The following is a 15,498-nucleotide window of genomic DNA, read 5'->3' as shown; positions in this document are numbered from 1 at the left end:
GACTTTAATCCAAAACCCATGACGCAAGAGCATCATAAAGGTTGAAAATATACCTAAAAGCCCTATTATAAATGATATTGATATCATATATGGCACTAGCTTGAACACAACCCGACATAAGGAAATGAATTCCCCTGATGGGAATAATTATAACGCAACTAATGTTTGACAAACTTTTGGAGGAAATGCTAATACCAAATTATTTTTAACTGCAAAACTTAAGTTGGCTACAAAAGCGGAAGTTTGGCTAACAAACAAAATAAATTGGATAGGTGGATTTAAGTATGGGTCGCGGAAACTAAACTGGTAATATACTAACCAGATTTAAAATGTTACGTTGTATAAATTTTGATATCTTCATATTCATGTTACGTAGCTTTTGACATATTTTGTTACGACACTTCTATTTTCTTAATGTCAAATTTGACATTCTATACACAATCATTTCTCTCATTGACGATTTACTTCCAGCCAAAAAGAAAAAATTATTGGGACTCATTCCATTTATGTCCTAAAATTTTATTGTGGAATAAAAATTCAGTAATAACAACATAGGACGTTGTAAATAATGAAAACAAAGTTTTGTACTTTATTAAAATTTAATATGGCAGATAAACAATAAGCACTCCTTTTTTTTAATAATAAATCCGAATAATAGAACCCGAGAAGACCAAAAATCAACAGAAACTGTGTATTTGTAACCCATTTTATACAATCCTTTTTTTGCATATTTTGATAGCTTGATGTAGTTTTCATAAGCTCAAATTCTCCGATATATTGAATCCACATAAATGAGGATTCTTTGACAATTGGGGTGATTTGCCAACTCAAAACTTCCACTTAAAATATCTCAATAGTATCAATCCCAAAATGCTTGAAATCAAAATCTTAAGAAACAGTGAATTTATATGCTATTACTTACAAACCAAAGCATAAAAAGCCGACCGAATCCGACACCCTTTCTGGATGGAGCCACAGCATTTGCCTTCCAATGACATATAGTTAAGATTGTTTAGGAACACTTACAAATTGAGGAAATTCAGCAACCCGGTTTCAAAAGCAGCCGCTTCAGTTACTTGTTTTACACCATCTTCTAGTTCCGAGCCGTGCTTTTTGCCTCGCAGCTTAACTAGTTTGACAATATGTTGATCTAATGATAGATATTCCTAGAAGTGGACTAAACAATGAAATCTAAAATACAACATAAGAACAAGATCTATAGAACTGTTCTTTCATTATTGTTTCAAACTAGGATACAAACATTGACGTGTTTATTTTCCTCCCAAATTCTATTTAAGGAAAAAAAAAAGAATAATTACTATAGGGCTAAAGCTATACTCAAACTAAGTAGTGCCTATGCTCTTCCTTTTCTCTTGTCATCCAAGGCCTGCTCCAAAATTAAGTAAAAATTGGCTTAAGAAAGATGCAAACACTAGCAACCGAGGTAAAAGTAGTACGACTTTTCCCTGAAATTCTAAATATATTTCATGGAAGTCCTGCAGGGTAGAGCTATGATTAGTACATGTACTTATGTTGGTATCCAATCTATTAGTATTTCCTTTTATGTCCTAGTACAGCTATAACAGACATACAATGCATCATCGCATAGATATCCCCTTTTGATGTCTCCCTTCATCAATTCGTCCTGTTAACTATATCTGAATAAAAACAGCCAAACTTTTATGGTCCTCTAAGATTTTAACCTCATCTTTCATTGGCATTCTTTATAGTTCTATTCATCTCATGACAATTTTGTTGTACCCATGCTCAAGAACATCGATCTGTTTTCTATTTTTGTTTCTCCAGTGAAAATCATAAGATGGCATAAGAAACTAGAATAAGAACTCCGCCTTTAAAGGTATCTTCTTATTAAATATCTAATAAAAATAGTTTTGGTATCTTCTTATTATATATCCCCATTAATTCAACTTTCGCTATCTTATCTAGCAGTGAAGTTCTCTATGTGATATCACAATCATGTATAAGATACCTATTAATGTACTTGAAACAGAACTTGAATTTATTGACAAAAATGGATAAGAGATGTCATTTGTTCAAAATGATATCGTATGGGCTCCACTAGAAACAACCATCAGCATCACCACTACAACAAAAACCACATGCATGTATGTGAAACACTGTTAAGCAAATTTTGATGAGTAAAGTACCTTGCTCTGGAACATTCTCATGGTCAAAACAAGTGTATCCCGCATTCTGTAAAAACATGAATAAGATTGCATTAGAAACTACTATGGTTAAAACAAAATGTCAGTCTAATACTATTTTTCAACTTGTATGCATGATTTAGTCAAAGATAATTGTTAAAAAAAAAGGTACTAATTGCATTAGATACATAAATTTGTAAATTCCTATATTAAACCATATCATTTAAAATTGATGGGTTTATCTAAAAACTTCCGATAAGCGATAAATATAATTCCATCATCCAACCATCCCCTCTCCCTGTCTCCGTTTTTGCCTCTCCTTATTTCTCTTCCCCTTTTCCCTGTTTCGTTTTTTATACTAAGCTAGAGCTCCCAAGTTGAAGTACAGTTTCTATCACATATAAATCAGATTTTATTTATAGTAGTATTTTCATTAGCACAATTATATATGCTATCAGAACCAGGACTGTACATAGCAAAGTTAATATTAGTCAAATGGACATGCTTAGTGATAAGAAAAATGCAACAATTAGATAGGAAATATAAATACCTATCGTATTAGTTTGAAGAATATAAATATTGGTCATTAAATCAATGGATTACCGAACATTATATGTGCTGAAGGGACGTGAAGACCCATCAGAACATGTCAAAACAAATTGTGTAGAGAGCCCACTTGGTACTTTAATCTGCAACATCAAGTTAAAAATGTCTTACATCTCATGTTAATGAGTCAGCCATTTGGCACAAGTTCCATAACCTATTTTTACATAGAATGCATAGCACGGTGCAATGGGCCACTATTGTATTCTAACAGTATATACTAAACTACATGCCTGACTTAAGCAAATTATAAGAATCTCTTACCAGTTTTATCATTCATAAAAGTAACACATTGAAGTTTCCTAACTTAATTTCCTAATTGACCTTTATGGTTGAAAAAAGTGATAGTCAAATTCTCTTTAATTATTTTTCATGCAGTATATAATTCAGACTAAGAGCTCTTTTTTCCTAATTCTTTTAGAGAAGTATTGATTCCACAGCCATTAAGTTGGCAACAAGAAAGATGCAGAATATTCATAAACAATAGAAAATTTATATATATTCCCGAAATAGATGTAAACTTTCACATCCATACAATGATAACAGCATATAGACCTATTTTGCTCCCAATCTTCATTTTGCCTCTAGCGTCCATATCAAACACCCATGTTTGACACACATTCGGACACAAGTGTTTGCATATGACATTCCAAGGACATTCCAAGTATATAGAAACACTTTAAAAAGATTGAACATACCAATGTCGAACACATACCCATATCCAACACTCACACTTGAGTCCAAGTACTATAGATCCAGACCATGGTCAGACAAGTAGACTTACATGAATTAGCATATAGTCAGTTCAACCAAACCACAAAGTATGAATTCTACTCAAATCAACTAAATCTTAGTTGCAAACTATTTGGAATAAAAATAAATTAATAAATTGAAAAACTTCCATATGACTTCTTTACTTATTGAAGAAAATGAAAAATAATTTCAAATACATACCGATAATTCTTTTGAATATTTCTCCGAAATTTCCACAGCTTCTGTGCTATTGATCTTAATTTGGTAACTTGCCCGTCTCAAAGTCAGTGTTGCTGGCTCCCAATTCTCAGAAGAATCCATCTGTTTAGAAAGTGGAGGAACATATACGTGTCAGAACAATATTAGTTTTCTTGAATCTCGATTGTTTCTGTTCCACATTTATATAAACACAAAAACAGTAATTATAAATGAGCCAACAAACTTCTTTAAATTAATTGGTCAATGTTTATTTCCAAATTTATCAATAGGGTTCCTCCATATTTACTCAGTTTGAAGAAAACCACCATTTCCCAAACCCCACAAGAAAGGGAGTTGACTCTGTTTCCTCATAACAGTTGCGAACAACATACAACCCTTAAGTCAAGCAGAAAGATAGCAAAGAGCCAAGGCACTAAAAATGAAATATGCATCTCACTAGGTTTCAAGTATTTACTTCTAAACCTTATTTTTATTCTTAATCATTTTGCAGACCAAGTATAAAATGTATATCAGCAGTGGCGGCATTGACCACCATTTTCATTAATCTTTCATGGTAATATTCACCTCTTCTCTTAAGGCATTAGATTAAGGAACACCCATGATGTAGGCAAAAAAGGAATATTTATGAAAAGTTAATGTAAGCTTCGGTTGAAGGGTAAAGTTGAAGATTCAAAAACCATAGTGTTCCAAGTTCAAATCTCACCATATGTAGCTTTTTATTGATTTCATATAAAAAGATAAAAACACTCTCATAATAATATAACTTTGTAAAAATAATGGTTTCTTAGTCATTTCCCAATTAATGACTAGTTTCTCATTGCTTTTGAAAAGTGCGGTGAAAAAGTGCTTTTGAAAAGTTTGGTTTAAGATTTAAGTGTCAAGTATTGCTGTCAAAAAGTGTTTTTGAGAAATAAAATTCTCATTTTAGACATGATTTTGTAAAGTAAAAATATGCATTAAATAATGTTCAATTTAGTTAATATTATGATATTTTAGTAAGAATATAAAAAATAATTTATTGAAACATATTATTAATATTTTGACATGAAATATAAATTTTAAATATTTGTAAGTAATTAATATTAATTATTTGTAAAATTTAATATGATTATATAATCTATACCTTAAATATTATTAAAATATAAAAATTACAAATTTAAATATAAATAAATATTACATAAAATACATTGGATAACAAATAAGGGTTAAAAATGTCATTTGGCTCCAAAAGTGTTTTTCCCAAAAGCAAAGCTTTTGCTTTTTGGTTCAAAACACTTTTGACTTTGAAAGCTTTCTGTTTAGCATTGCTTATGGCTCCAAAAACACTTTTGACCATAAGAAACAAAGCCTAAATTGGTGCCCGGTTGATTCGTGACACCTACTCAATCAAGGGTTTTAAGTATAGTATAGATGCATAAGGCTTCCCTGAAACAACTTTCCCAACCTCATTTGATTTAGAATTGTGCAACTCATGAACCATTTGAGACAGAGAAGGGGGAGGATATTACCTCTCATCCTAGTCCAATAAAGTTAGGTAAAGTTTCATAACAGTAATAAACCTAAATTTTCCATAAACTTAATGTATGAATTGACAACACTATTATCCTCTTAGTTGACAAAAGCAGCAGAACTGATAAACAAGAATTGATGGATAAATAAAATGAAAGTCTCCTGCTAATAAAATTGCCAACCATTTATTTGAATTCCCCAAGCATCAGTTCTTTTGGAAAATAGATATTATTAGGCATGGTTAGTAAAATGAAAACACAAGTAAAAAAGAAATAATGAAGGGGTGAAAATTCCAAATAACAATGGAAGAGAAATCATTACACCTACCAGCAATAGAACGGTAAATATAGCTTGGCCACCGGAAATGAACGAGTCGATCTCATTTTGCATTTCTGGGTCTGCAAAGCAGCTGATCAGAAATTTATGAAATAATACAAAGATGACAAACTAAAACATTCTGTTCAATATTAAGCAACAAAAGAAAAATTATATACAAAAGTATGCGCAAATGCAAGATATAATCATCATTGGACTTCAGAGGAATACATCCAATATATATAATAGTAAAATCACGATCATTCAAAAGACCTATAATGTTGTACAGAGAATAAGTCTACACATGCAGAGCGAGGAAGAAGACCATTTATAAGCAAGTTCAAACCTATATAATTGGTTTAGGGACATAAATTTAAAAATAAACCATATTTTCAAAGTAGCAAAGAATTGTTGTAAGGCAGAAAATGAACACATGGCAACAAACTTACCATCCGGTATCATTTAAACAACTGACTTAAGGTTTGACAAACAATGAGAACAGATAACTTTACCACAAGGAAATGGAAAATGAAATTAAACGAAATACATTGAGTATTACTTCTAGATAGGGCAATTTCAATGACCATAAGGTCTAACAACTTGGGCTCAGACAAACTTACCACATTTTATTTTGTTCTGATCATTAGCAAAAAGCCTCACTAGTTCCCCCTGACAACAGTAAACAATTTGGCAAAAAGTAGAATCAAAATGACTATTCTTCTCAACTAAAAATTGTGAAAAGGTTTAGTGAAGTGAGTTGCAGGAGAAGTTTATGCATTATGAGTGTGGAAGACCTGCTTCCAATGACAAGGGATTTTATTTAAAAGGGATGCAAAAAGGATGTCACAACAAGCACACATCTACCATTATGTAGGAAGTTCAAAATGACATGTAGTATACTGCTCAAATCCTCTCAAATCTATCTCTTAGACACAGTATAAAACAGTGTTCAATTTCAGATATTGGTGACCTTAAAAAATAAATCAAATTCTATCACATACAATGTCTGATTGAGTTCTACATAAAATTGAAAACAGAATGCATGGGCTTTTTTCTGGTAATAGAAAATAAGGTAAAATAAAAAAAAATCATTGCTGCATGCATGTACCTGACGGCCTTGGTCATCCATTGGTATGCACTCAACAGCAATCAGTTTATCAACATCGTCAGCCGTGACAACGTATTCTGGATTTGTAGCTCCTAGATAAAAATAATTTATCTAAAAAAGTAAGGTAACAAAATACCTACATGAAGAACACTGAAAGAAGGTTATATTTCTCATGTTCTTACCCTCAATATACTGCCTGGTGCCATCCTGAAGATGACGTACCCACTGCAGTCCAGAAAATTTTGTCAACATATGAAAATTAATCCTTACATATAAAATGAAAACTTTACAAGTGAGAATCTTTCATGTGTCCAAGAAATTTTACCTGAAACATACAAAGTGTAGTTCCTCGTACAGGAAATCCGCATCCTAGAAGCTTTTCTCCTGGTGTAGCATCACCAATTATCTGAAACCCCTCAATTCCAGGCCAATCTGAAATTAATAAATTATGTTAGATGATGTTAAAGATCACAATTTTCAGCATATCAAATGTCAATCACCTTCAGAACCTTGGGAGGCCATCTCATCAGGCTGATACAAGGCATCATTGGTCATATCCTCAGGCCCAACTCTTACAAAACCTTTGTCAAATGCCCTATCAGGATTAGGGCCAGCACCGCCTCTGTAGTTTATGATTATCAGATAAGGATGAAGTAAAGCCACACTAAAAGTCATTCTAATTATTATCAAATAAAAGTATTCGCACTAAATGAACAAAGTACATCATATTATACATGCTAACTTCGTTTGAGAATAAATAAAAGGAATCATGATAAGAGAAAGTTATACTGCCTTTGAGTAAGGAAAGACATGTTAGATATATTTACAACTGCAATAAGATTTCAATATTCATGTTTGCAATATCAATTAAATTCATATCAGGGCTTATTAATTACAAAACACAGAGGAGATAGGGTCATAAACATAAGAAAACAGTGAAAAGGATTTAATTTAACTCGCCACAGCAAGTTGCTTAAATCAGATGTACCAAAATAATATGGGAAAATACATCACTACAGGATGAATAAAGTCCTCAATAATCTAATCCCTCAACTAGCATATCTACACCCTTCATCACAGAAATTGAGGGTTCGGGAGAGAAGCTACTCATAATTATCATATGTAACCAAATCAAATAATAAGGAAACTTTTGGATAATATCTCTTGCAATCTAGAAACCATGCAGCAAGGGAACAATATTGGTGATGTATCCAAAAGAAAGGCTATGGATATGTTTCATCACATCTCAAGAGTCAACACAATATTTCAATTAATAACGTTATCAAGAACTAGGTTAGTGGTTCAAACCTATCAGAATGGAACAAGAACTCCTGCGAATTGCCATTGCTCAATCGCTGTTGCCCCAGATCATTGAACCCTAAATTTTTCACAGTGTGATCACTATCATGCATGTATCTCAGCATAGTCTCAGGTGGCATATGATGTTGCTCATCCATATGGTGATTAGTGGGAGAAAAGCCATGACTAGCCTGAGAGAGTAAAGAGAAATAAAAGGATTGCTTAATACAAAATGGACATGAATGAAAGAGAATCAAAGTTGATATAATAGAAAAAGCAATAGGAAAAGATGGTAATCTAGTAGATTACATGCAACTAGTACCGTGGATCTATGAGGATTTTGATTTTTCAAAATTCCAGAATTTGGCCTATCTTTTTCATGAGATCCGCCTCCAGCATGAGTTCCCAGAACACCTGTCAACTCTCTAATTCTATCCTGTGATATAAGTAAATCAATGAGGCTATCTGCTCTCCAAAATAATGACATCAATAATAATCCTAACAAAGGTTAAACTCAAAGAAAAAGCCTTGATAGTACAAGTTGCCTAAAGATATAATGCCTCATTAAAGAAAAATCTTGATGCAAGAAACACAAATCAGGCAAAGAGTTTACGCCTGCATATAAGCACACATCTCTACATAGCCACATCAATAGTCCATGCATTTGTGCCTGCACAGACATGCAAGTAGGATACGTGGGAACCTTGATGCTTCAATGGTAACATAGAAGAGAATCCTTTAAACCTAGATCCTTGTAAGTGCCTTTCACATTGTTTCAAGAAGAACTCAACAATTATGCCAATTCCTTAACTTTCTATGTAAGACCTATCCACTTTGTGTAGGATTAAATAATGGATTTATCTTGAATTCACATTCAGTTCTATTGAGATCACTATAAGCTGAAATTAAATATTTTAGTTGTGATATATCAATACAAAAAGCAGCCATATTGTCAAACAAAACTTAAATTTCCTTGTTCTAGTTATTTTATTCTTTAGATTGTTAAACAAGTATAGAAATGTTATTGCAAGCATAATAACATGATTCTTCCATGTGTCTTTCAAACAGAATCTTCTTTGAGGAAATCCATTATGCATTGTCGTAAAAGTATATATTTACTTGATTCTAGCCCTGAATTTGGACAGCTTGACTTCAGGACCTAGATTGATTTGATTTGATTCTCTAGCTTGTGTTTTTTTGTGTTTATTATACCTATTATACTACTTTGTATGAATATGGAGAAATAACCTTTACCTTCTTCTCTTTCACATGCAGCAAATCATTTTAGAAACTACTTTCGTACTGAGCTCTAAAACTTGAAATTGGAGGAATTAGCACTTCAAAGTATGATTTAACCTCATAAATCACTATTCTTACATTGTAACAGAGGTACAAATGGGGAATGTAAATAGTTAATATTTATAAAAGAAAGTTCAGATTCAACTAAAATTGGAATTCTACCCCCAATGTCGTCAAGGCCCTCAAGGGAGCAAGGAGCCTTCTAGGCACTAGAACCATTTTATTGCTTGAGGCAAAGAAGCAAAAAAGTATTTGCCTAAATGAAGTAGGGCATAATACGTGTGTGTCTATGTATATAGTTTACGTGTGTTAGTATATATAAAATAAGCTTAAGATATATAATTATGATAATCAACTCTAAAGAGTGATAAAGTTCATCCTACAAAACATGGAAATTTTTCTTCTTTCTTTCCTCAATATGCATGTTTTCCTTATGGCTATATTTGTTGTTGAACTCAAACATTATGAAGTTGGGAGCACAATACTGTCCCTTTTTTTAATATTAAAGGTACAATTAATGAAAAATTTTAAAATTGAATAAATCAAAGAGAACTTCAATCAAGCAAAGCTTCTTTGTGCTAACTACCTTCCTAAAAACGCATGCCTAGGTGCACCAAGAATGCACTTGATTAAACGTGCCTTGCCCAAAAGGGACCTAGGCACTTTTGTTGTCTAACATTAAGGCACACACCCAAACAATACTATTCTACCCATCTAAATGGATAAGTCTATAAGATTACGGAGACAAATAGAAAATAATGGTTTATCCTCTACAATTCTAGATTTCTCTGCTCCAGACCTTTGCTTTTTGGCAATTGCAATTTTCTACATGAAGTTTCTCTTCTATAGATGTAGGGTATAAGAATAAAATGGAGCTAAGAAAACATATGATATAGGCAATCTGAGGACGGTACACTTACATGTGAAGTTCTGATCTTCCATTCTAACTGATCATGTAGATGCTGCAAATGTATGCAAGATAGTAAGTTTTTATTTGTCGAAACCATTTACTTAAAATGAAGAATACAAAGTTACTAAATAAAGCACAATTCTTAATGGTCCTACAAAACTAAAAGAAATTCATCAATGGACTGACTGAAAAATTATTATAGTAGTTGTGTATAAATCACACTTGGAGAGGAAAAGAACATCAGCCTATGAGCCACAGGTAAAAACTATAGTCCTGATAACATGGTCATAGAGATGTAAAGAACACATACAGCCCTTCAAAGCCTCATTATATGAAACTTCATTGCAATTCATATGCCCAATTCCTATAACTCATATGCCTTTCAAAGCTAAGTCTGCACTATAAATGCTTAAAATTAGTTGAACTGTCCTTAGACTTTGAGCCAAACATGTCGTAAATAGAGCCTTGGTGGTTTTATTTTTGTACCTTGTATTACAATGCAAAGCAATGCAATCAGACCATGCTTGCTTAATTGACAGATACCATCCGACCATCAAAAAAGTACAAGGTGTATAGAAGGTAAATTGATGCCAGTAGCCAAAGGATGTTTTTATATAGAAAATAATAATAGGAGGGCATAACTTGTACAGAAATCATATGAGAACCTTGGCAAAATGCTAAATGGTGAGTACCAGCAAGTATAAAATTTTCACTTAGCAAGGGCAAAGTTCTGTGGCTTGTGCAGGTACAAGGTTGTCCTGATTTTGCTACGTGTTTTTCACTTTTAAACTTTGATGGGGAGAAGTCAAATTGAATGTATGATGGTGAGATCTTGACAGGACAATTTCTTTTACTTATTCAGTAGATGGGCAAAGCAATGTGGCTTGTGCATAAGCCCCAGGTTGCCCTGTGATGGGATAAGTAAAACAGAATGTTGCCAAGTATCATGGGTAGGCCCAAATTAATACCATGTGGCCATATCAGTGTTATTGAAATCCAATGACCATAATACCCTACCTAGTTGTCAAACAAAGAAAACCTACATGTTATCAAGTTCATACCTTCACACTGCTGGTAATGGCAGATGCATTTACAACATGGGGCCAAAGACCATGTTCAGCCAACAGCCCAAGCAAGGATGACATGAAGATGTATCTCTCATCCTCCGCAGCCTGAGAAGAATTATGCCCTTAACATCTTCCTTTTATAAGAAAAGGGAAACAGAAAAATAGCAATGATAGACAATAAGCACGAACATTGCAAAGTACAGACACCGACACAAAACATACTAAATAGTTAAAATTATAACTTGAAAATCAGAAATTTTGACAAAATGGATTGATATCTAGATTCTTCCAATATACCCTAAGGGTATGCAGGCACAAAACCTTACACCCGTTAAAGAGAATAGTCAGAAAACCACCAAGCTAGTTTGGAATCAAACTGGAAAGTTGTCCACTATATCCCAGCTAGAAATTATATGACTTGTATGTTTGCTTTGATGGGTAGCACAACAGGGTAAATAATCAGTGAAATAGCATACATTAACAATAACTACTTTTCGTTCCCAACGTATTTTCCATGCATTTCTCTAGCCATAAAAGGTGAACCAAGCAACTGAAGATTTCTTGTACAAAAGCTATATACATCAATGATAACAATAAAATTGTTTTTATTCCAGTGGCAAACTGTAACCTGTCCTCTAGTTTGTCCATTTCTTCTAGCAGGGAAAGCAATGACAATGGAGATCTACAAAGGTGATCATGGAAAAGTGGCAACTACCCCCCCCCCCCCTGAAATGACATCCAGTTTCATACCATGTTGTTTGATGTCACAGAGATTTCACTTATTCAAATTTATACACGACTCAAACACATAACAGATAAAGTGTGAGGATGTGACAGATCTAGCGGCCATGCCAAACAATGGACTCTAAAGATTGATACATTCTTTTAGAAAAAAAAGAAGGAGCAACACTTATCTCAATGTCTAAAAAGAATTTAAATATAAGCAAATCATGAGACAAAATCTACTCCTTCCTCCAAATAAAACCTACACTATTTAAGGAAAACCCTGGGTTGTAATTAAGTTCCAAGAATCATTCCTATCAAAAGATTTTGTTCTAAAGAATCAATGAAATTAACAGGGGTGGCTTTGATATTAAATTCAGGACTTTAAGGATCAAACAAGAGTTCTCGAGGAATCAGATTCAGTAAAGAAACTTTTCAGGAAAAAGGTTAAATAATATATTCACAAAATTTAGGCAAACCACAAAATAGAGTGGTAGCAGGCAAAAAAGAGACAGAAAACTGTGAGAGGGAAAATAGATACATTTAAAAAGTAGGACGTACCAACAGAAAAATAGGAAACTAAAATCAATTTTTAAATGATGAGACAACCAACAGAATGTATATGTTGTATTTTTTTTAGATAAACAGAATTTTGTTGTTAAGGATTCATATCTCTATAAGACGTTATATTTTCCTTCTCTAAGCGGTTAGACTTACTAGCAATCTTGTCTATATTTATATTAGTTATTATTAGGATTATTAAAATCAACTCGTCATAATTCATTTTACTAAAATGCACCCCTTAAGCCAAAATCCATAGCTTCACCTCTGGACTCAATTTTGTTATCCATATATCAAGCTATTGTTTATTTATAGTTAAATCAGAAAAGTGTATAACTAAAATACAGGGGCTAAAGTCAAATAATATGCTTTGAGTAGATGAACACAGTAAGACAAGTAGCGGCTGCACCAACAGGTGACTTGATTCATTTAAGAGAGGCCTCCCCTAATTGTTGAACTAGCTTCATTTTGATCTTTTGCGCATTGGTGGAAAGATAACCAGCAACTTAGCATACATAATTCTCATGGAAATAAACTATGTATAAACACAACTATTCACCTTTAAATCATGGGTCAACTTTAAATTTTCTTCAAGGTCAGCTTTTCTGCTAGCCAATTCATTTGAGGCAGAAGTGATGGATTCGTTTTGCTTTTCATGAATTGCCTGCCAATCAAAATGATGTTACATCAGTTCATGTGTACATGATACACCTGTCAATTTGTCACAATAATACAATGAATTAGTGCATAGAAATGTGGAGAATATAACGAACCATCCGCAAGTCAGAGAATTTCCTCTCCAATGCACATTTCTCATTCAGGAGCTGTAATTCCTGAGACAATACAGGTTAATATGATTCTTTGTAAACATTAGAGGCAAAATGACTATAAAATTAGTTGGAAGGATTTTACTTCCAAAAGGAAATAGAAATTAATCTGCATGCAAGCAATGGCCTTTGGAAATGTCAAACCTTCACACATTCAACAGCAATTTGTTCACGAAGCCGTCGAATCTCCTCTTTTTGAGCACTAACTCGCAAATGAAGTTCCTATTCATAAAATTTATGTGAGGGAACCACAAAAACCCTCATCATGATTCTAGAATCCACCATTGAAATGTTCAGAAAGTTCTAGTACCTTAGCCTCTGGACTTTGAAAATCAAAATTTCCATCTTTTAATTTACTTGGAGCAAGATGTGTTTCAGAGTTGTGCCTGCTTAGCAAGACAATACTTACTTGAAAAGGTAACAGAGCTATAATACTTTAGATAGAAAGTTCATAGAAGATTGTTAAGTGAAACAATTTGGACCTAGTTGAGGAACTACCTTCTAAAAAAATCAGAGCTCTGTGCTTTAAACCCATCACCATTAATCCCATTCATGGAATGCTCACTAGAAAACATCACATTGTTATTATAGGTTCTCTTCAAGATAGGCTTTGACAGCATGAGAACTAATATTTTCCATCATCAGTCACAAATACTCTCACTGTACCTCATTTTATTTTCCTGTTCCATATTTCATCGTCTAGAGTGTAAAAATATTTGTGCATGATAAGGATATCACCTCCAGAGCTGCATGACAATTAACATGAAATAAAAATAATCAAGGTATGGTTATGGTGATACAAGTTTTTTATGAGGCGACCAAATACAGACCCGATACCCAGCAAAATGATATTGGACCATGTAATAATTTTCTGCTTTTTTTCTTTTCTTATCTAGAGTTCATTCCTAAATTTCAATAGTTTCTGGGGGGAAAAAGAAATTTATAAACAACCATTCAGTACACAGAACTATTACGGCTCTCAAACTAGTAAGAAGAAAAGTATAAATGATCATATCATGAGATGAAGTACATAAATTACAAAAGATTTCATTAAACAGGACCAATCCAACTTCCAGATAGCACACTGAACTAGTTGATTGTAGTGTGCAGAACAATTGATCCCACCTTAAGATTAAAACCCAGAAACAAATCAATCCAAAACCGAGATAACAATACAATATAACTATCTATTTCAACAAAGTACTGGGTACATCCGAAAAAAAAGCCGAAAGAAAACTTCGTGTTCTCTTAATTTCTTCAGAAACATATAAATAGTAAACTTCATTAAAATGTTATAGCTCATACTGTTGGTCTTAAACAATTCCAAGAAGAGCCTTTAAAGAAAAAGCACGGCTCGGCAACAAAGAAAAAATAACTAAAAACTAGCCAAAAAAAGAAAATCTGTAGCTAAATAAGATTCAGTAAGAAATAAGATTTTCCAATAATCTCGGATCCAAACAAGAAATTTAAAAAGGTAAGAAGGAAATAAAAGGGGGAAAGCCTCATTCATTACCTGTATTGGGACTTAATTATTGGTCTGAGTTAGCGGGAATCAGAATGATAAAAGGGTAGTATTGAATTTTTTGTTTGAAAGGAATGGGGGAAAACTCTGGGTTTTTCTCCCTTCTTTCTTTTTTTAGAACAAAACTGTGGGTTTGAGAAGAGGAACGAAAAAGGATTTTGGTTGTACGGAGGTGGTTAATGCTGCTGGGTCGTTGGACTTTTCCTTTTCCTTTTTTACGAGTGTGAAAATCTTAAGTTTTCAATTACAAATGTGGGACCCAGCAAAGTCTTTAAACGAATGAAGAAAATATAAATAAACCGCATTCTAGATCTTCTACACGTGGTGGAAAATTGTTATGATTTTAGAAAAAGAATATTTTACTTTGAAAGAGAAAAGTTATTATATTAATTGGATATTCAAATATAAATAGTATTCCATTACATAAATTTTGATTTTGGTACAAACCTATACATCAATTTATTTTTATATTTGATAAGTAAAATTATTTGTGTATGTAATATGTAAGCGAAAAATTATGTTAGCTACTTATGAAAACTGAATCAAATAAAATGTCATATATAAAATTACACAAAATCAAAATTCATGTATAATATTACACATTGAATTAGAGCTTAT

At 32.8% G+C, this 15,498-nt stretch overlaps 1 protein-coding gene across 2 annotated transcripts; it reads right to left on the bottom strand.

The window, feature by feature from the left end:
* Positions 1–815: 815 nt before the first annotated feature.
* LOC105804334 (uncharacterized) lies at positions 816–15,079 on the bottom strand. Of its 2 annotated transcripts, XM_012636902.2 has the most exons (21): positions 14,872–15,079; positions 14,025–14,104; positions 13,857–13,922; positions 13,669–13,744; positions 13,503–13,580; positions 13,305–13,364; positions 13,091–13,195; positions 11,242–11,352; positions 10,191–10,232; positions 8,294–8,407; positions 7,981–8,162; positions 7,173–7,294; positions 6,998–7,104; positions 6,855–6,897; positions 6,673–6,764; positions 6,185–6,233; positions 5,577–5,647; positions 3,723–3,842; positions 2,769–2,854; positions 2,169–2,214; positions 816–1,387 (listed from the first exon to the last, which is right to left on the bottom strand). In XM_012636902.2, the coding sequence occupies exons 2-21, from the start codon at positions 14,045–14,047 to the stop codon at positions 1,355–1,357; spliced, it is 1,626 nt and encodes a 541-aa protein (XP_012492356.2). In that variant the 5' UTR covers positions 14,048–14,104; positions 14,872–15,079; the 3' UTR covers positions 816–1,354. The 2 variants fall into 2 exon arrangements, with proteins under 2 accessions (XP_012492356.2, XP_052479991.1); XM_052624031.1 differs by lacking the exons at positions 14,025–14,104; positions 14,872–15,079 and having other exon boundaries at positions 13,669–13,766; positions 13,857–13,914.
* Positions 15,080–15,498: the final 419 nt, after the last annotated feature.

Source organism: Gossypium raimondii, chromosome 11, assembly GCF_025698545.1.
Source record: "Gossypium raimondii isolate GPD5lz chromosome 11, ASM2569854v1, whole genome shotgun sequence".
NCBI lineage: Eukaryota > Viridiplantae > Streptophyta > Magnoliopsida > Malvales > Malvaceae > Gossypium > Gossypium raimondii.
This window is presented reverse-complemented; position numbering and strand designations above follow the sequence as displayed.

Bases quoted from the DNA above. Each gene is read 5' to 3' on its own strand.
- LOC105804334 (XM_012636902.2), bottom strand. From the start codon at position 14,047: ATGGAACAGGAAAATAAAATGAG. The intron at 13,745-13,856 runs GTAGTTCCTCAA...CTTGCTAAGCAG, and splicing joins AGCTCTGATTTTTTTAGAAG to GCACAACTCTGAAACACATC. The intron at 2,215-2,768 runs GTAATCCATTGA...ATGTTTTTACAG, and splicing joins TTCAGCACATATAATGTTCG to AATGCGGGATACACTTGTTT.